The 20,891-nt window shown below is 39.1% G+C and overlaps 1 protein-coding gene across 1 annotated transcript in view; it reads left to right on the top strand.

The window, feature by feature from the left end:
* Window positions 1-20,891, top strand: part of CORIN (corin, serine peptidase) — a 180,012-nt gene that overhangs the window by 54,425 nt on the left and 104,696 nt on the right. The window contains exons 4-5 of the mRNA XM_054582139.1: window positions 2,429-2,636; window positions 20,074-20,255. Coding sequence (XP_054438114.1) covers window positions 2,429-2,636; window positions 20,074-20,255 — 390 coding nt within the window. The remainder of the gene's footprint in view (window positions 1-2,428; window positions 2,637-20,073; window positions 20,256-20,891) is intronic.

Raw genomic sequence — 20,891 nt, 5'->3', positions numbered from 1 at the left:
TGATTTCATGTTTTTTATGGAGAAAAATTTGCTCTCAGCTCTTACAAGCAAGCTTCTCTGCTTGTAGCACCATACACACAGCTGTGTCACTTTGAAGTCTCCTTCCTGCACGTTCTCCCCACCTACTATGCTCTCCCAGACTGAACTGTGTTTTAATTTCCCTCACTAGGTGACTTGAATGTCATAATCGTGAACTTTGCCCAGGACTCTCTCTCAACATTCATACAAAACTAAACTCATGTATATAAGCGTCTGAGTTCTGTCTGCATATTTTAATTTGGATTTTTCTTCATCTCTTTCCCTTCTTAACTGTTTTTGTATCTTGAGTTTGATGAGGTCCAAAAAAGTGTTGTGCCTTTATTGATTTATGTTTTGCCACGTCTATTCTAGGACCTAGCATACAGAGAAGCTCTGCACATCACAGGTTGTCATTCAAAGTGGAAATCATATTTTGATCATGTCCACTGAGCTAAGTGTATTTTGGGTGATTGGTAAATATTATATAACAATGAGGAACTGTGTCTTTTTGTGAAGTGTAAGACACTTAGAGCTAATGGCTACAATCTGGTCATTTGAAGGAATGACTTCCTGTAGGACTTGGGTGGTTGTCAGAGAGGCTTGTAAGAAATGTGTGACTGGGCAGTGTACTTAGAAGTAGATCAGAGAGGGCAGTCAATGAGAGGGTCTTTGAGGTGATCCATGTGAATGAGTGAAGCAGAAAAGAGGTTTGGGCATCCGTGTTAGGGTGTACTTATTCTGTATTGCACGTCAAAGGGTTAGTCTGGCCATTTTATCAGGGATGCAGCCTTATTTCTTTTTAACATTATCTTTATTAAAATGGAATTAGCCTTGGGGAGAAAGATTTTTCTCTTCTTTTCTTTGGGAATTATATCGCGATCAGAAGAGATGCTCCCTCTCTTCTTGAACTTTCTCTTCTTGCTTTCCTTCTCCCCAACATAACTAAAATTAATATTTTTCCTGAGTTTCCAAAGCCTGAAGATTCTGCTTTTAAATAGTAGCCTGCTTAAATGATAACCAAAATTTCAATTTTTTAAATAAAATTAATAAATCTTTATGTAAATCAATAAAAGAATACAGAATTGACTAAAGAAAAATATTGGGTTAGCCAAAAAGTTCATTTAGTTTTTTCTGTACGATGGCTCTAGGAATGCTTAGTTGTCTTTAACTTCATTTGAAACAGTTTTGTTAGGTTGTAATGGGACAACTGTCTTATCAGCATGCATTTTTAAAAAACTTATTAAAATTGGTGCAGCCATTTTAATATTGAAGATGAAGAAAACAGTGCAACATTTACAGCATATTACGCTTTATTATTTTAAGGAAGTTAAAAACACAACTCAAACGCAAAAAAAGATTTGTGCAGTATATGGAAAAGGTGTTGTGACTAGTTAAACGCGTTGAAAGTGGTTTGCCAGGTTTCTTGGTACTGTTGACATTTTGGCCAAATAATTCTTTGTTGTGGGGCTCTCTTATGCATTGGAAGAAGTTTAGCAGCACCCCTGGCCTCTACCCACTGGAAGTCAAAAGAGGGAGGTTGCCAACATACTCAAAAGACCTAAATCAGTAAAGTTATTGGTGAAAAAGAAAAATTTGTTTTTTATTTTATAAAAAAATCAAATGGACTTTTTGGCCAATGCAATGTAACTGTCTCCTAAAATGCCACCATTTGGACCCATATTAATATTTTGATTTATATCAGACCAACCATGCAAATTTATGGAATGAAGAAAGAAAGGATGTGGAGGTGGTAGTGCCCAGGAGAGGAGCCATCTGTGAGAAAATGGAACCAGAGGCTTTAGACTGACCACTGTCATAGACTGTTGACATAGTCAGGATGGGAAATTTTTGAATAATCATGTATTTTTAAAAACAAGATTTGGTATACAAACTGTTTTGTGACTTGCCATTTTTATTTATTATGTTATAAGCATTATTCTAGATGAATAAATGTTTTAAAGTATCTTCCCTATATCTAAGTAAAGTATTCTGTTGCTTGTTCAATAATATTTTAAACCAATCCCCATTGTTGAATGCCTAGGTGATTTTTATTGTTTAAAAACTGGAAACTGCCCTGCCCAGGTAGCTCAGTTGGCTGTAGCATTCTGCCAATGTGCCAAGGTTGCAGGTTTGATCCCGTATGGGAGCATATAGAAGAATCAGCCAAAGAATGCACACATAAGTGGAACAACAAATCGATGTTTCTCTGTCTTTCTGTCTCTCTCTTTTTCTCTGTCTCTGTCTCTCTCCCCCTCTCCCTCCTCTCTCTCTCCAAAATTAGTAAATAAAAACAGTTTAAAAATTGGAAACTATGTAATGATGAAGATTCTTGTAGATAAATCCATGTTCACAATCACGTCTTTATATTAATAAATATATTATATTTATATATATTATCTTGACTTCGCAGGTGCCTGCATGAACATCACCCACAGCCAATGTCAGATGCTGCCCTACCATACCACGCCAACAACTCTCTTCTCAATTGTCAAAAACATGGAAATGGAGACGTTCCTCAAATTCTTCATGTACCTCCATCGCCTCAGTTGCTATCAACATATCATGCTTTTTGGCTGTAGCCTTGCCTTCCCTGAATGCATTGGTGACGGTGATGACAGGTATTTGGGAACCACAATCATTCAGTGATAAGAGTCAGTTGTAGCAGGAGTGTCTGAGAGGAACAAAATTATCCCAAGCTACCATATTTTCTTGTTGCTGTTAAAGGAGAAAAAAAACCCCCCAAAAAACACCCACACCAATCATAGCCATTTGTAATTCTTTTAAACTAGAAATTGTTTGAAACCCTGGCATAATTTCATTTATGGAAAGAAACTATTCGGCGTGTTATATTGATGCGGACAGCTGTGATACTCAATAGCTATTGCCGTGAGGGTCTGGTGGACGACAGACAGCATACTCAGAGGGGTGATGGAAAGCGTTTACTGAACAGACCGTGGAAGTGTGGTTAGGCTTAAGAGAACAGATAACTGGTGGGAGATGTCAGGGTCCCACAACAGGGGGATGCAGTTCCACCGCCCCAGACTTGAATGCGGAAGAGGGCGGGCAGCCCCTGGAGAGAGTTATAGGTATGGGTCAGGGGTCTCCTGACAGGCCATGTGCTGCAGCCCCAGGCAGAGGAGCACAGCAGTGGGGCAGGGAGAGAGAAGGAACAACTCCCCTGACCTCACTCTCCTCCTGCCCTTCCATCTCCCAGGGCCTCCCACCAACTGAACTCACCCATAGCCATTGGGTAAAGACATGCAGTTAACAAGAGCTCAATAGATAAGATCCAAAATCTCATCTAAATATCATCAGTTCAAAAGTCCCATATCTCCTCATCTAAATCAGGTATGGGTGAGATGCAGGTGATTTTCACGGTCAACACTGACACTCAGAGCAGGGCAAGGAAGGAGAAGGATGGATGCAGGTGGTCAGGACTGCCCGGCCCAGTAACAAATAGGATTAGAGGTGATTTTCAATGAGAGTGAATCAATGAAGAGTGTGTCAGGGAATATTTGAAATACTAAGCATGTCTTTTAAAAGCATGTGTTAAAATAATAACAATTACTTTCTGAATTGATATGTTAGGAAGTTTTCAGAGTAATGATGTTAGATTGAAACGCATTTTCAAGTGCAAATAGATTTTATGTTATTTGTACCAATTTAATTAGTGTAAAAAATATGCTTTTAACAGGCAAAGCCATTAATTATTTGGACTGTAAAAAGCCTGCATTGCCACAGAAAAAAACTAGGTAGAATAGAAACAGTAGAGCCTGAACTGTAGCAGTGAGTAAAGAACGATCAGCAGAGCCCGCATCCCAGGGATGCTTTGCTGGAAAGAACCGTCTGCAGAGGCTGCCTTCATGGCCCAATGAGAGAGAAGCTCCATTAGGGCTTTCCCAGGAGTGAAAGTGGGTGGCAGTAAAGAAGCCCCAATGTTCCTAGAACGGTGGCAGTATGACGGAGTGGTTGTATTAGTTTCCTTGGGCTGTTGTCACAAATTACTATGAGCTGGGTGGCTTCGTAACAGAAATTTATTCTCTCAGATTTCTAGAAGCCAGAAGGGCAAAATCTGGCAGGCCATGTGCCCTCTGGGGATTCTGGGGTCAGCACTGGGGGCAACGCATGTCCTTCCTTTGCCAGCTTCTGGTGGTTGCAAGGGTTCTTTGACTTGTGGCCACATCACTCCAGCCTCTGCCCCATCTTCACATGGCCTTCTCTTCTGTGCATTTGTGTCTCCTCTTCTGTCTCTTATGAGGACACTTGTCATTGGATGTAGGACAACCTACATCCTGACAACCTAAGATGATCTCATCTTCTCAAGGTCCTTAACTTAATTACATCCGCAATGACTTTTTTTTTTTTTTTTTTTTTTTTTTTCAAAATAAGGGCACAGTCGAGTTTCCAGAGATCAGGACATGGGCACATCTTTTGAGGCCACCATTGAGCATAGGGAAGTGGCTGAGAAAGCAGGTATGGAGCCACGTGCCTCAGCCTTTTCATCTGTAAAGTGGACTTGCGAGGTTTAAAAGACAGCGTTTGGATTAGTGTCCGGCTTTTAGAAACAGCTCAATAGATGTCAGCGATAGTTATCAAATAGTGGATTGAAAAGAAGTGCTAATAAAAATGAGAGCATAAAAAGTATTTATAATGTATATTAAGTATTAAAAGATTGGAAAAAATGTAGGATACTATATGGATTAAAAGAAAATTAGGTAGCCCTGACCAGTGTGGCTCAGTTGGTTGGGTGTTGTCTCCCAAAGCAAAAGGTCACAGGTTTGATTCCCTGTCACAGCACAAGCCTGGGTTGTGGGTTCGGTCCCCAGAGGGGCAAGAGGCAACTGATTGATGTCTCTCTTGCATCGATGTTTTGCTCTCCCTTTTTCTCCCTTCCTTTTCTCTCTATAATAAATAAATGATAGATAGATAGATAGATAGATAGATAGATAGATGATAGATAGATAGATATAGATAGATAAAATAAGAAAATTAAGTAGAATACTAATGGCTGCTGGAGCTGGATTTTAGTTCCATTTCTCCTTAATTTGAAACAATTTCACTTATATCTCTTTGCTTTAATCTCTCTATGGACTCATGTGTGTGCACAAATAAGACAATGAAAGAGAGTGCATTCAGTTTCCAGAAAACTCTAACTTCATTTTGATTATCCTTATTGTAATTCAATTTTTGCTCTTAATTAAATTAGTTGCAAAGTTCTAGTTAAGCTGTTCACTGTCTTCAGGCACTTATTAGGTAAAATCTGTTTTTCTCGTGACCTGATTCATCTTGAGAAATGCTCTCATGTGAGAGTCTTCCATTTTCTGTTGTAACAGATAATAATTTACAGTCAGTTTTCAGGTATCCTTTGCATACTTGTGCTTATGCAAAGGATACCTGAAAACTGTGTTTTTCAGTGTTCTTCTTGTGATTGATTTCTAGTTTCATAGCATTTTGGTCAGAGAAGATGCTTGATGTGATTTCCATCTTCTTAAATTTACTGAGACTTATTTTATGCCCTGACATGTGGTCTGTCTTAGAAAAGGTTCCATGTGCATTTGAAAAGTATGTATATTCTGCTGCTTGTGCTTATGCTATTTTTTTGTTATTACACTTATCATCATATTTAATTTTATAATTACACTTTTAGGCCACCGCTTCCTACTATTACTTATGATGTGCATGGGATCTGCAAGCTAAATTTAATAAGCAAAATAAGTTTGAGAAACATAAAATGTATTAATGGAAAATAATTCCAAGAACCAGCACTGGTTCTTGGATTCATTGATTTCCTTTGTCTTTTTTTTTTTTTTTTAGACTCTATTTCATTTATTTCTGCCCTGATCTTTATTATTTCCTTCCTCCTATTCACTTTGGGCTTTGTTTTCTGTTCTTTTTCAAATTCTGTTAAGTGTGAAATTAGATTGTTTACTTGAGCTTTTCCTTGTTTTTGAGATAGGCCTGTAATGCTATGAATTTCTCTCTTAGGATTGCTTTTCCATTGTCCCACAGATTTTGGAATGTTGTGTCCTCATTTTCATTTGTTTCAAGGTATCATTTGATTTCTTCCTTGATCTCATTTTTTATCTTTTCATTGTTTAATAACATGTCTTCATGTGTTTTTCAGTGTTCTCCTTGTGATTGATTTCTAGTTTCATAGCGTTTTGGTCAGAGAAGATGCTTGATGTGATTTCCATCTTCTTAAATTTACTGAGACTTGTTTTATGCCCTGACATGTGGTCTGTCTTAGAAAAGGTTCCATGTGCATTTGAAAAGTATGTATATTCTGCTGCTTTGAAATTCTCTTTAGATATCAAATTTTAAAGTCAAATAAATTTTCCTTATATTATACTATTGCCTATACTTCTATACTATTTTTCTCTGCTATTCAAATGACAGAGAACTGCTTATATTTCATCAGAGAAAATAGCTAAAATTAAAAATTTAACATTTAAAATTTAATAAAAAAGATATAGTGGGTTTTATAAATGGTATAGTTTTAACTTGAGGACTTTGAGACCTCAGATACTCATTAAAATTACATTATGTACCAATAAACTTTAAAAGTGTATTTTAGACTAGGTTGCATTTAATAAATGTGTGTATCATATAGTATAAAATGGAGTATAACTTATATGGAATCCATGAAATGTAGAGATTTAACTGATAAACCATTTGCGTAACCCTAAAAGTATGTGTGTTAGAAGCAATAGCTTAGAAATACCAGCAAGCAGGTAGAGAGAAATTTACAACTCGTGGGCCAAGAGGATAACAAAGAATTCTAGGTGACCTGATAGGCACAGTACTTTGAAGGCCTCTGCATTTTAAAGAGGAAGCAAGTGTTGCTGCCCATGCTTTTTATGTGTAACCATCACCCTTTCCCAATAATAAGTCTATAACTTTATCAAAACTTGGGAGGGGCTTAATTGGGCCTGGAAGGTCCAGCCTTGGCTTTGCTTCTAGAAGACACCCAGGGGACCATGCTGATTATCCTCACTGTACTCACATCTAATACTTTTCAGAGAAACTCTGCACATGTAATGAGGCCTTAACATTAAACACTTGACATGTTTTGCTATTGATTTTCCCCTTTGCTGCTGGCTACTTAGCAGAAATTCTTAATACTTGTGGAAATAAATTTAAAAATTTCTACTAGCTAGATAACTAGAGATTAGAGATTATATCTCTGTACTGTACTCATTACATGTAATATTGTTAGGAGGATCAAATGTGTTTCTTCAAATGATCCTTTTCAAAAGCACTGTACTTTTTCCCAAATAAGGATGTTCACTGGAGATCAGAGAATTTATCTAGCAAACTTCAGAGAATGTACTTGAAAGATTGGGGGCAGATGAAACCTGATTCAAACTATAACTCTGCCAGTTGTCAGTCTTAAGACGTTGGGGCTTTAGTTAGCCTTGCTGACCCGCAGTTTCCTCATCTTGGTAATGATTCTGACAATATCATTACCAGTATGTTTGTGTGTATTAAACAATTATTTAAATAAAGTGCTCATACATGGTCTATACTATCTGGCACACAGTAACTTCCCCATAAATAGTAAGTACTATTACTGATATACTCAAAGATGCTATGTGAGTTTCTGGGAGAGTATAAACTTCATCACCTCTTTCAAAGATGCGAGATTTGCATATATTTCTCACTCTTCCTACCTTCTAATTACTTTTCTACTTAGTTCTTAAAGTGATAACTTAAAAACACAAGTTAAATGATGTCATTCCCCTGCCTCTCCTTTCTCTGGGGCTTTCCGTTAGACATAGATTACAAGCTGAACTCCTTGCCATGGTTTGGAAGCCTTCCTGGCTCTGTATCATCAACTCTGACCCAGCCGCACTGATCTTACTAAATATTTCTCAAAAACGTTAACGTCTTTCTCATTTCAGCGGCCATGCTGTTCCCTTCACCTCTAAGGATCTATCCTGTCACTCTAAGACCTCTCTGCTCAAAAGACACCTCTGCAGAGAAACCTGCTCTGACCATGGTCCATGGTTCTCCTGTTAACTTCATTGCAGCCTGGCTGTGTCCCTCTTTGCTTGTCTGTAGGTCATCTGTCTTACTTTACAAAGTCCACATGGCAGGGAATTTGACTTTGTACATCATTGTATACACAGTGTTCCGACGAGTGCCCACCACATAGCACGTGCTTAATAAGTATTTGTAGGAATGGATGAATAAATAACTAGACTTCATTTAGGGAGCACTTCTAAATGTTTAGGTAAATGGGAGTTCAAAATATATTGACTATAGTTGTACATTGCTTAGTATAATTGATATGTTCCTGAAAGTTCATGTATAAATCAAATTTTATCCACATAAAATAAATTACAATTTTAAAGCGAGTTGGATAATATTCCCAGAAATGATTTAGCTTCTTTCTGAATGAGCTTCAGTTGGCAGAAGAATCAGCTAAAATATAGTAACTTGCTCTTCTCAAGCTGTCAAAATCCTGGACCTAATAGATAAGGAAGCACTAAGTGATTCCTGAGGTTTTGCTTGGGGGCTCAGTGCTTTCTTTTTAATGTTGACTACTGTGAACTCAGTTAAAAAGACTTTAAGTCAATGATAGTTGAAAATCTTAGATGTAAGGTTTAGATAAAGAGCAGAAAAAAACGTTTTTTAAATGTCAAGGGAGCAATGACCAAGATCATGTGTCATCGAAATCTGTTCATGTGAAGATCAGTTGGGGACCCAGAGGATGACCTGCTCTGTGGTCATCCTCGGGTGTTTCGGGACGTGCCCGGAAGAGAGGGCCACATACTTTTTCTATATGCTTCCATGGAGCAAAGAGAGAACAAATGATTGAAAGCCACAGAGAAATAAATTCTGATTTAACTAAAGTAAGAACTTTGTGGATAATAAATTTATCTACAAATGGAATTGTTGTCTCAGGAAATGATGAGTTGTTATGACCAGATAAATACCGACTGATGAGAACTCCCTGGAGACATTTCACCAAGGAATCCAGCCTCTTTTGGTAAATTAGTTTTCTCCTGAATTAGGGGTGGGTTCATACATAGTGGCCCATGGCACTTGATTGAAGGAGTTCTAAAAACTTATGAAAAGAAAAGATTAAATTTACCATAACTTTTCTCAAGGATATTTTATATTTGCATTGGAAATAATAATGAGAGAATTCAGTGGGAGTTTGTGGTGGGCTCTGTTGACACCCCGTGGAGAGTATGTTGTAACAACAGATGGGCACCTTGCTGCCTTCTGAAATGATGGGCTGAATGAACTGCAGGGCTTCTGCTTTGCCATGTGGGGTGTGCAAATCGGGACCCTTCACCCAAATCCCCCTTTCTCTCCATTTGACTCTCAAGCTCTCTCCTAAGAAATGTTAAGGAAATATTTAGTCTATCACCTTGGAGAGGAACTAAATTATCTGCTTAGAACACCTGTGTGTCTAAGGTGCCTTGGCTTGTGCTCAGAATTAAACCATTCGTGGTGGAAAAATAAAACTTCTGATCTGTTAAGATCTGTCCCGTCTCACCGTGTTTCTCACGTTTAATTCAGTGAGTTTTGATTCTAAAATTGTGATAATAAGTCAAGATTGGAACTCTGATATGTTGCTGTCTTCCATTCTCCTTATGTTCATCTTTTAAGCTTTTGCTTTTGCTGAAATCCTGATAGGTAAATAAAAGTCCTAGGCATGTTTTTGCTTTAGCCACTAGCGAAGAAGAAAAAAAATGTTAAAAGAAACAAGAGATATTTAAAATCTTCTTTTTGGAAGGCGCCATTTGTCGATTTCTTATAAATGCCCTAGACATCCTTTTAGAAGCAGAAGAGTTTCCTGGAAAAATAACCCTGCACTCCAGTTCTCATTATTAAAGTTACCATAAAAATGTCCTGTCATTTCAAACACACAATTGCTATGGTTTTCCTCTTCTGACTCCATCATATTACTAAAGAGGCCCCTAATATAATGGAGATGAATGCTGACGTGGTGATTGGAATGAAAAATTTTACAAGTGTCTGCTGTACGAGGATTGTAAAGCCTCTCCCTCACCATTCAATTTATACTCACAAATTCTACTACGGCACATTATTATATTGCCACACTATTTTTGAGCTGAATTTTACTGATACTGTTTCAGTAAAAAAAGAAACACATTTGTCTGCCTCTAATGTAATTTTGGAAGGCTTAATGTGTTCTTAAATATGTTATTTTATCAGACAGTATGTGCTAATATCCCATATAGAGGCAATCCTGAAATCGTCTAAAAAACCAATTGGGAAATATAACTTGATTTAAAACATTTTTTTTGAAGAATTCAGAAATAATATAAAGTCAACATAAGCTCATTTTATTATTTTTTCTAAATGGAAAATAATTATATACTGCTAAGTTATTTTACAAAAGATTTTATCTGTGTCTCAAGAACTCTATTATGTCATATTGGGAAAAAATGAAATCTTGACAGAATTAAAAATTTTTATAATCATAATTTTTATATGTGTGTGTGTGTGTGTGTGTGTGTGTATAGACACACACACACGTATCCATCCATCAGTTAGCAAAGGAAAAAGATAGGCTTTGTTCACTATTACCAAATAAATATTCTGAAAGTCATTTGCCACTTACTCCCCTGATCTTACCTGCTACCCTGGTAACAGCGGTCTCTTCAGCCACATCTGTGCTGGCCCCTGACTGTTTGAGTAGGCAGCTGTGTCATAGTTCCTTTCCGCCCTCAGGCAACAGGTGACCCGGGATGCTTTTTGGCATTATGCATAAAATATCAGTGGTAAGTAAGGTTCCATTTTATGAGTCAGAAAGGCTCCAAGTGTGGGTAATATACCATCAGATAGCTCATGTTAACTTTTATTTTACAAAGATGTAAAGCAAACGGGTCAAGCCATGATAGCTCAAGTCTTTCTGAAAATGCCTTGTCATGTCGCTGACAGTGTCTACAGCACATGTATTTCATCAAACTTAGTGGAGTCATTTGTTGACTTTTCTCCTTGACAATTGCTTGGTATTGCGGGGATGTGGCTAGAATTTAAATTTAACATTTGTGATTCAGTTCATTCAAAGATCTATATTGAAAGTGTCATTTCATGATATGCAAAAATCAAAACAGCTGCAAAAGCAATTTAACAATTGCACGTTTCTTTGGTGATTTGTCAATCCTCTATCCCATGGGCCCTGGTGAGTGTGCCAAGTATTAATGAGAATCAGGTTCGTGTTGGTTAGAAGGAGAGAATTTTATACTCTCTTTCAGGGCTGTTTGTGCGGTTTAACAGTATTCACACCCATCTTAATTTAAGCTGCGTTTATCTGTTGGTATTTCCTCAACTTTCTCTATTCGAAGGGTGACACCCTGCTCTTGGCCTTTAAGCGAGACATTTAAATGCAGGGTTTTCATACGTTAGGAATTTTACTGACATTTTCCTCTTACGTGGAAATTATTTCAAGACTAAACAGCATGTGCAGAATTTGCTGACCAAGTGAGCAGGGATGGCGTGAGCTCTTGTACGGTCCATTAAGTTGGTACTGATGGGCCTGCTCCCCACTTTGCTACTGATAGCTTTACTCCAAGCAGGCCACCAAATTATCCTTTGAATGTGACTCATTCATTTCTCCAATAAATATTTATGGAGTGCTGACTGTACACATTAGGGATAAAGCAGCAAATGAAATAGATGAGAGAGTAAAGAAGGACTTCCTGCCAAGATGGAGGTGTAGGTAGATACACTTTGCCTCTTTGCACAACCTAAAGAAAGACAACAACAAATTTAAAAACAAAAAATAACCAGAAATGCCAGAAAATGGAACTATATGGAAGCCTGACAACCAAACAGTTAAAGAAGAAACACTCATCCAGACCAGTAAGAGGGGTGGAGATGGGCAGCCGGGGCAGAGAGGACACGTGACAAAGTGGTGCCTGGTGGACCGGTGGTCCCACATTTGTGTGGGGATAAGCTGGGAGGAACAGCTGGGGAGTGAGACAGACCACGCAACCCAGGGTTCCAATGTGGGAAAAGGAAGCCTCAGAACCTGTGGAGGTAAAAACCTGTGGGGGTTGTAGCAGCAGGAGAAACTCTCAGCCTCACAGGACAGTTCATTGAAGAGACCCATGGGGTCCTAGAACGTACACAAACACACCCTTCCAGGAATCAGCACCAGAAGGGTCCAATTTGTTTGTGGGTAGCAGGGGAAGGGACTGAAAGCCGGCTAAGAGCCGAGCAAATGGCATTTTTCCCTCTTGGACTCCTCCCCCACATACAGCATCACAACTCAATGACCTGTGTTGCCCCACCCTGGTGAACACCTAAGGCTCCGCCCCTCCCAACATAACAGGTACTCTGAGACAAATAAATATGGCCCAAATGAAAGAACATGTAAAAGCTCCAAAAATAGAACTAAGCAATGAAGAGAGAGCCAACCTATCAGATGCACAGTTCAAAACACTGGTAATCTGGATGCTCACAGAAATGGTTAAGTATAGTTGCAAAATGGAAGAAAAAATGAAGGCTATGCAAAGTGAAATAAAGAAAAATATACAGGGAACCAACAGTAAAAGGAAGGATACCGGGACTCAAATCAATGATTGGGAGCAGAAGGAAGAGATAAACATTCAACCAGAATAGAATGAAGAAACAAGAATTCAAAAAAAAGAGGAGAGGCTTAAGAATGTTCCAACATCCGAATCATAGGGGTGCCAGAAGGAGAAACGGAAGAGCAAGAAATTGAAAACTTATTTGAAAAAATAATGAAGGAAAACTTCCCCAATCTGGTGAAGAAAATAGACTTCCAGGAGATCCAGGAAGCTCTGAGAGTCCCAAAGAAGTTGGGCCCAAGGAAGCAAACACCAAGGCACATCATAATTACATTAGTCAAGATTAAAGATCAGGAGAGTATCTTAAAAGCAGCAAGAGAAAAGAAGTTATCTACAAAGGAATTCCCACGAGACTATCAGCTGATTTCTAAAAAGAAACCTTGCCGGCAAGAAGGGGCTAGAAAGAAGCATTCAAAGTCATGAAAGGCAAGGACCTACATCCAAGATTACTCTATCCAGCAAAGCTATTCAGCAAAGCAGATAAAATGCTTCCCAGATAAGGTCAAGTTAAGGGAGTTCATCATCATCAAGTCCTTATTATATAAAATGTTAAAGGAACTTATCTAAGATAAAGATGAAGATCAGAAACTATTAACAGTGGAATGACAACTCACAACTATTAATAACTGAACCTAAAAACAAAACCAAAAACAACCTAAGTAAACAACTACAACAGGAACAGAATCATAGACTGGAGATCAGAGAGGAAGAGGAGAGGGAAGAATGGCGGGAAAGGTACAGGGAATAAGGAGCATAAATAATAGGTACAAAATAGACAGGGGCAGGTTAAGAATAGTATAGAAAATGGAGAAGCCAAAGAGCTTATGACATGACAACCCATGGACACGAACTAAGGAGGGGAGGAATGCTGGCGGGAGGAGGGGGGAGGAGAATAAAGGGGAAAAAAATGGGACAACTGTAATACCATAATCAATATATTTTATAAATATGTATATATATTTAATAAAACCAAAATAGACAAGAATCGACCTCATGGAGCTTATATGGGAAGGAGTTTGGCAATAAGCAAATAAATAGATAATAAATGTGTCTCAGATAGTGATAGGTGCAATGGAAAATATCCTGCAAGGATACTCTGGGGGAGTGGGGGTAGGGTGGCAAGAGAGGCAATTTTAAGCCCAGTGTTGCTCAAGAAAACCTCACTGAGAAGATTACATTTGACCTATCAGGATATGGGAATCTGAAAGGTGAGGAAGACTCAGATATTCTGAATGTCCTGTGGTAGCTGACTAAGTGGGAAAGAGGGCGTGACGAAATCAGCCCTGCAGGCAGGCAGATGCTGCTGGCAAGGACGTGCGTGTGGGAGCATAGACATAAGGGAGGGGCAGAGGGTCTTGCGGGGCACATGGAGAGCTTGGGAGGAAGCTCCCTCTTAGCTTCTGACATCAGCCCACCGAATAAGGATGTTAGGAAAGTTACCAATTTACTTATTCTTTTATCAAACAGTTATTAGCACCCACAATGTGCCAGGCACATAGTTTGATGCAGGAGATGTAGAGATGAACGACACACAGTTCCGCCTTCAAGAGACTCAGCATAGCAAAGAACTAGACATGAAAACAATTAAGCGGCTGTACAATGTGATCGGTTTGCAAGGTGTCGGGGTAACACAGAGAGGAAGGAAGAACTCCTTTCATCTGACATTATTTAAAAAGGCTATTTCCAAGGAGGAGGTAGTAGCTGGATTGGGTTTTAGAGGATGCATAGAAGTTTGCCATGTGGACAAAGCAGAAAAAGAAGGCATTTCAGGTAGAGTAGCAGCCTAGATCTATCGTTTATTAGGGAAACTCCAAGTAGTTTAATTTTACTAGAACATAAAATGAGGAGAGAAAAAATGAATTTGAGGAAGTCTGAGGAAGTAAAATTAGTGGTACTTCATGATTAATTACACATACATGATGAAGGGCGAGGCAAAGGTTTGGGGACTTGAGGACTTGGGAAGATGTTAGTACCACCAACGAAATCATGCATGTCAAAGGGGTCAGGGTTGCGGTGGTGCTGAGAGGTAACGAGTTCACACTGACTAATGTGTTGATCTGGTTCATGTAAGTAGCAAGACAGTAATTTTCCCTTCTGTGGAGATACAATAAAGCAGCCTTCCTTCTGTAGAGGAGGACATGATTTAGGCATTTATCCAGTGGTGTGCTGGTAAACTGGCTTCCAGAAGAACAAAACAACACTATCTTTTATATCATTTGCTGATTTCTGAGTTGTAAATACTCCTGACAGATTTCATAGTCTGTGGACCTGGCAGTGACTTACCTGGGTCCTCTGCTTCAGGCTCTCATATGGACATAGGCAAGGTGTTGGCCAGGGTTGGGGTCTTGTTTGAAGGCTTGACTGGGGAAGGATCCAGTTTCAAGCTCATGTGGTTGTTGGAAGGATTTCAGTTCCGCAAGGGCTGTTGGACTGAGGGCCTCATTTTCAGCTGGCTGTTGGCCAGAGGCTACTGTAAAGTATTTGTTATGTGGGCCTGCCCAATATGGCAAATGCTACAAATGATCGTTTTGTTTTGTTTTCAGGGAGTCAGTTTACCAGTATACCACTGGATGAATGTATAAATCATGTCATCTCCTGCAGAGGGAAAGCTAGCAGTAGAGTGGTCACACTCCTTTTCGTGATGGAAGTGCTATCCCATTATCATCTATTGGTTGGAAACAAGTCACTTGGGCCAACCCACACTCGGCGGCGGGGCGGGGGGGCGTGGAGGCGGCGGCGGGGGGTGCGGTGATGGCTTACACAGGGCTGAATACCAGGAGGCAGGGTTGTTGTGGACCAGCTTAGAGTCTGCCTGCCACAAAGGCTCATTTTTGCCAAAAATGAAAAGTGAGAACTAAATGTGATATGGGATTCTGAATGGAGAATTTAAGGATATTTGAACAGTGTTCTTAATTTAGTTAAAGATATTGTACCGATGTTAATTTCCTGGTTCTGATCATTATACTGTAGTTGTGTAAAATGTTAACCTTGAGGGATCCTGGATACAAGACATAAGGGAATTTTCTGTACTAGTTTTGTAACTTTTCTGTAGGTCAGAAAGTAGTTAAAGTTAGAAAAAGTGATTTGTAAAACTTAAAAATTCATACTTGCATAAGCCTATTTTGTAGCTATAGCTTATTCAATAAGTTTAACATTAGGTCTTATCAGAATCTTTTTTGCAGATAAAGTCTACAATCTCCAAAAGAAAGGGGTATGGGGACCCATGTTTCCAAAGTGCACAATAAAGAAAAAATCAAATTTTTTTGGTAAATAAATTGTAAAAATTTTGGCAGATAAATTTACTTAAAAATATATAGGTAAAACCTTCAAGTTTATTGTAGATAAATCATTTGAGAACATCCTTCCTAATGGAAATACAATAAAAAGCTCACTATCACTATGTAGTATAATTACTTATATATTTGTTTTCTGCTTAAACTTTAGTTGAAATGTGTCAGAGACTTTTACACGACACCAAGTACACTTCACACATCGATTTAAAATAATTGCCATTTCTAAAATAGTATTCTGATAGCCAGATCTGACTCCTGCCTTGTGCTGGGCACTGTTTTCATATGTCAGTCTGCTTGTTGCTTGGATATAGACACTTATATTCCAAAATAGTGTGGGCTATCTCACCACACTGTTCCATGTGATGAAAGCAAAATACTTCAACCTCTCATAGGCAGTTGAATTTCATGCAAAGCAAGAACAAATGGCTTCTCATTTTGCTTGCTACTTATAAGGGCTGCTAGTTATTAATACTCTATCACTATTTCACATGTCCATGTCCAGCAATTTAAAGCTTATGGGTCTCTGTTGGTTACACCTCTTAAGAGAGCTATTTGGAAACACTCTAGACATTTTTCTTAGAACCTATTTTTAGAATGAAAGGCCTAATGGTATTTTAATATCTCTATATATTCCCAGAACAAGTCATGAGAAAAAAATGTCTGTTACCTTCTGAAATTTAGCAATGCCGGTGGGATTATCGCTGTTCCTCTGAGAAGCACTGTGTTAAAGAATACATTCTGATTTACAAAATGTTAGTGGTAAAAGGACCATGTAAACTCAGCTCTTCCAAACCCCTCACTTGGCAAGTGAGGAAACTGAGTCTCAGTGTGAGTGAAGTGTCGGCACAAGATCGGACAGTGAGGAGGGGCCCCATGAAAGTTCTAGGGTGGCAGACTTACCCTTTGCTGCAGAAAACAGTCATAGTTAGGGTCAATGAGAGTGTCAGCTTCTGAGTTAAGACTCAGCTTCAGAACATGAAAACAGTCTGCTGGGCTCCTGCGTGAGACTTCAGTGCTCTTATGTTAGAAGATTCTGAGAAAAACGTGGAGTGATCCAAAAAGTATGTGGGTTCAAAAGTGAGGAAAGGTCCAGGAGCCACTTGGGGGAGTTGGACCCGAAGGGTTAGCTTCGCGGTGATCTCCCCCACCCCACAACATTGGATGGATTTCCCCCCTCTAAATGGCATCTGAAATTCCATTAATTAGACATTCCCTTGCTCCAATAACTCTTTTAATGACTCCAGCACCTTTGGGAGGGTTGAATGTCCATCTATTAGTATAAATTACTCTGTGTTATTTTCATCTTTTGTCTTTGAAAGCCTAATTGTGATCCACTCACTTGGGGAATGTAGTTTTGATTGTAGGAAAGGAAGAAAACGTTGAAGAGCAAGTTCTGCTCTGGTGGAGGTGGCTGTCGAGGGGGGACGCTACGGTGGGGATGGTCGGGGTGACATCAGAGACTGGGGCCTAGGTCAGGGGCTCCAGGCCAAAGGAAGAATGCCAAAGCCAAGCCTAGCTTGTCTTGTGGCTTTCCTATGCGCTGTCTCACACCTGGAAAGGAAAACTAAATGGCTTACCCCTTCCCTTGTGTTCTTTAGCCCCTTTGGCAATACTGATTTATTGCAGGTTAAGTAGGAGTTTACAGAATGAAGGGAGAGCCTAACCTCTGTGTATATGGCTGGTCCCCTTGGAAAGTGCCTATCAAGTTCTTAACTACTCTGGAGTTATACCTTTGGAACAACCTTCCTGAAGTGAGGACTGACACGTAAGAGAGTGGTTAATAGAATGGGTCCCTGGGTCAGTCTGCCTGGATTTGGATCCTGGCTCTGACACTCATTCCTTCAGTGACCTTGGACAAGTCTCTTATTTTTCCTGTGCTTCAGTTTCCTTATTTGGGTATCAGGGGTGATAGTACTAGTACTTATCGCTGGGGCTGTAGTGAGAAATGAATGAGTTAATGCACATGTAGCACTCAGAAGAGAGTCTAGCAAAGGGTAAGCAACTGCACAGGAATTCTATGTTCTCCACCTTCCTCAACCATGTATCTAGGTTTTATTTGAGAAAATATAGTCTCTGACTTCTCTGGCATAAGACAGAGAATGTCATATATAAGTGATAATTTCTTAGTCTTACAAATATCTAATATATTTTTTGAATGACAGTTGGATGTTCTTTTTACACCAAGATACTTGCCTGGACTAGTTTATAATTTTATACCTTAAACATAATCTTTCAAATGCAAAACCTCTCCTTCCACATCTTCGCTAAAAAATTTAATTACATATTAATGTAGGTAGATAGCTATGTGAACATCAGGACTCTAATAAAAGAAAATCAGTTTTAATGCAAGTTTCTGAGAGGAAGGTCAAAAGCAATTGTATCTGAATGTAATTGCTGAGTACCCCTTTTCCACATTTTTATCTACAGTAAGACCTCTCTCCCAAAATTCTTTCACAGGCCTCTTTCAGTTTTATTTTAACTAAGTGGCTTGTGCATCCCATTGTTTCTGTAATTCAAAGAAGTATGAATAGGGTATTGTGAATGTGCTTGTTTGAACACGGAAATTTTAAAGCCCAATTATTAGGTCCTTATTTGAGAATAGACAGTATGGGAGAGTAGATAGAGTATAGACTAAAAACTCAAACAAATGGATTCTCCTCCCAGTTCTGCCATTAAGAAGCTGTGTGACCTTCAGTCAATCCCAGACTCAGATCCTCTTTCAAATGAAGGATTTGAATGAGGTGTTATTTAAGGTTTCTTACATATCTACTATTGCGTGGCCTGAAATTTAGTGATGCTACATTCTGAAGTGTGGGCTTTGCTTTGTATTTTTTCTTTCCCAGTTCTCCTAAAACCACTTGAAATGCCTTTGCCAGCTTGCTCACCAGCCAGGGCAAGAGTTGCAGTCTGTAGCTGCAAAGGAAAAAAAGCCCCCTGGGTCTGTAAGAGAACAGTGGATGGCCTTGGCATTGTAGCATCATAGTCCCCAGACGCAGAGCAGTGGAACCAGGAGTGTTGGATTGCGTGTCATATGAATAAAGATAAGCTGCGGCATCATTGCTCTTACCATTAATAGACAGTTTTTGTATTTTTCTATTTTGGAGAAGATAATTATAAACTGTAGATAAATATATGGTTTGTAACTGTAGGTAAATATGTTTAGCAGGACCTGAAACCATGTTTAGAGCATGCACAGTAGAGCAATGACTTGGGGGATGATTTAGCCCCTGAGCATGCACAGTACGACATGGCAGACAATATGTGCTTATCTAAGGGGTGATGCCCCCCTCTCAGAGCATATGCAGTAGAGCGACATTGTAGGTGCCTGTGTTTCATTCCATTTGTGCCTATCGAGGTCGCACAAAACAACATGTGTCCATCAGAGCTGATGTTTACAACGTGTGCCTATCGGGACTGAGGAAAACAGCATGTGCATATCCAAATGAAGGAAAACATGTTTATGAGAAATTGTGCAAAATCAACATGACTTTGCAACAAAAAGAAGCATAAAAGCAGAGGACGTCAGAGCATGGACAACACATCCAGAGAATGAGTCACTTTGAGACGCCCTGCAGGTTCCACCTCGGGAGAGAGAGAGCTCCACTGCGTCACCTCTGTGTCGATGCTCTACAGCACCTGCTTTCAATGGGGCTTCAGGCCCTGCTCGCCACAGTAAATGTTGATAACTGCCGTCGTTATGTTTCTTTACCAGGGAGGCAGTGGAAGTTAAAGAACAGCTTTTTCTCTGTCTGCCTCTCAGAGATACTTTGAAATTCTCTAAGGGAAGGAAGAGAAATGAGATTAACCTATTTTGTGACCTACTTCCTCTGTTGCAATTTGGGGACCTTCATTTTCATGTTCATTTACTCCTGTGGATATCACGTGGAGCTCTTTTCTGGTGGACAGGTTTACTTTAGCATGGAAAATCTAAAAACCTGTTGGGAGAGTCAATGCTTCTATGGTAGATAGTAGATGATATCCTATGGAATTAGCTTATTCCCTCCAGAACCGTGATGTTAGGGTTGCTGACATTCTTGTTACAGGATTGAATGTAGAAATTTAAGTTGTCGACATAGTAAATATAAATTAAAATAATATTGCAGCCCTGGTGGCCACATTTAATTACATTACTTTTTCAAAAAGTAGTCTGTAAAAATATTAATTTTCACCTCTCTCTTCTCTTCTAGTCACGGACTCCTGCCCTGCTGGTCCTTCTGTGAGGCTGCGAAGGAGGGCTGTGAATCGGTCCTGGGGATGGTGAACGCCTCCTGGCCCAATTTCCTCCAATGCTCGCAGTTTAGAAACCAAACTGAAAGCAGCAACGTCAGCAGGAGTTGCTTCTCACCAGAGCAGGAAAAAGGAAAGCAATGTAGGTGCCTGTGTTTCATTGCATTTTTAAAAGTGTTTTCATTAAAGTGTTGGGTTGGCCAAAAAGTTCGTTTAGTTTCCCCCATAAAAGACACATTTTTCATTTTCACCAATAACTTAATTGATTTGGATATTTTGAGTGTGTCAGCTACCTCCCCCATGGAATAACGTTGATTGTTCTCAATTAATGTCTCAATTTGATCTCTATCAATTTCAACTGGTCTTCCTGACCGCCCAGTGAGAAACTTCGCAAACCATTTTTGGCACATTTGATCAGTCACAGCACCTTCTCCATACACTGCACAAATCTTTTTTTTTTTTTTTTTTGCATTTCAGTTGCATTTTTACCTTACTTGAAATAATAAGGCATAATATGCCGAAAATGGTGAGTATTTTCTTCCATATTCAATATTAAAACGGCTACACAAAAATTCACCAATTTTGTTTTTTTTTAAATGCACACTGATAAGACAGCTGTCACAATACAATCTAACAAAATTGTTCTGAATGAAGTTAAAGACAACTAAGCATTACCAGAGCCATCGTATGGAAAAAAACCAAAGGAACATTTTGGCCAACCCAATATATTATTCATACAAAGATGCATACAAATGTGTACAGTGCAAAAAATTTCATC

The sequence above is a fragment of the Pteronotus mesoamericanus genome, unplaced genomic scaffold, assembly GCF_021234165.1.
Source record: "Pteronotus mesoamericanus isolate MK-2021 breed Mesoamerican mustached bat unplaced genomic scaffold, CSHL_Meso_final contig_68, whole genome shotgun sequence".
Lineage (NCBI taxonomy): Eukaryota > Metazoa > Chordata > Mammalia > Chiroptera > Mormoopidae > Pteronotus > Pteronotus mesoamericanus.
This window is presented reverse-complemented; position numbering and strand designations above follow the sequence as displayed.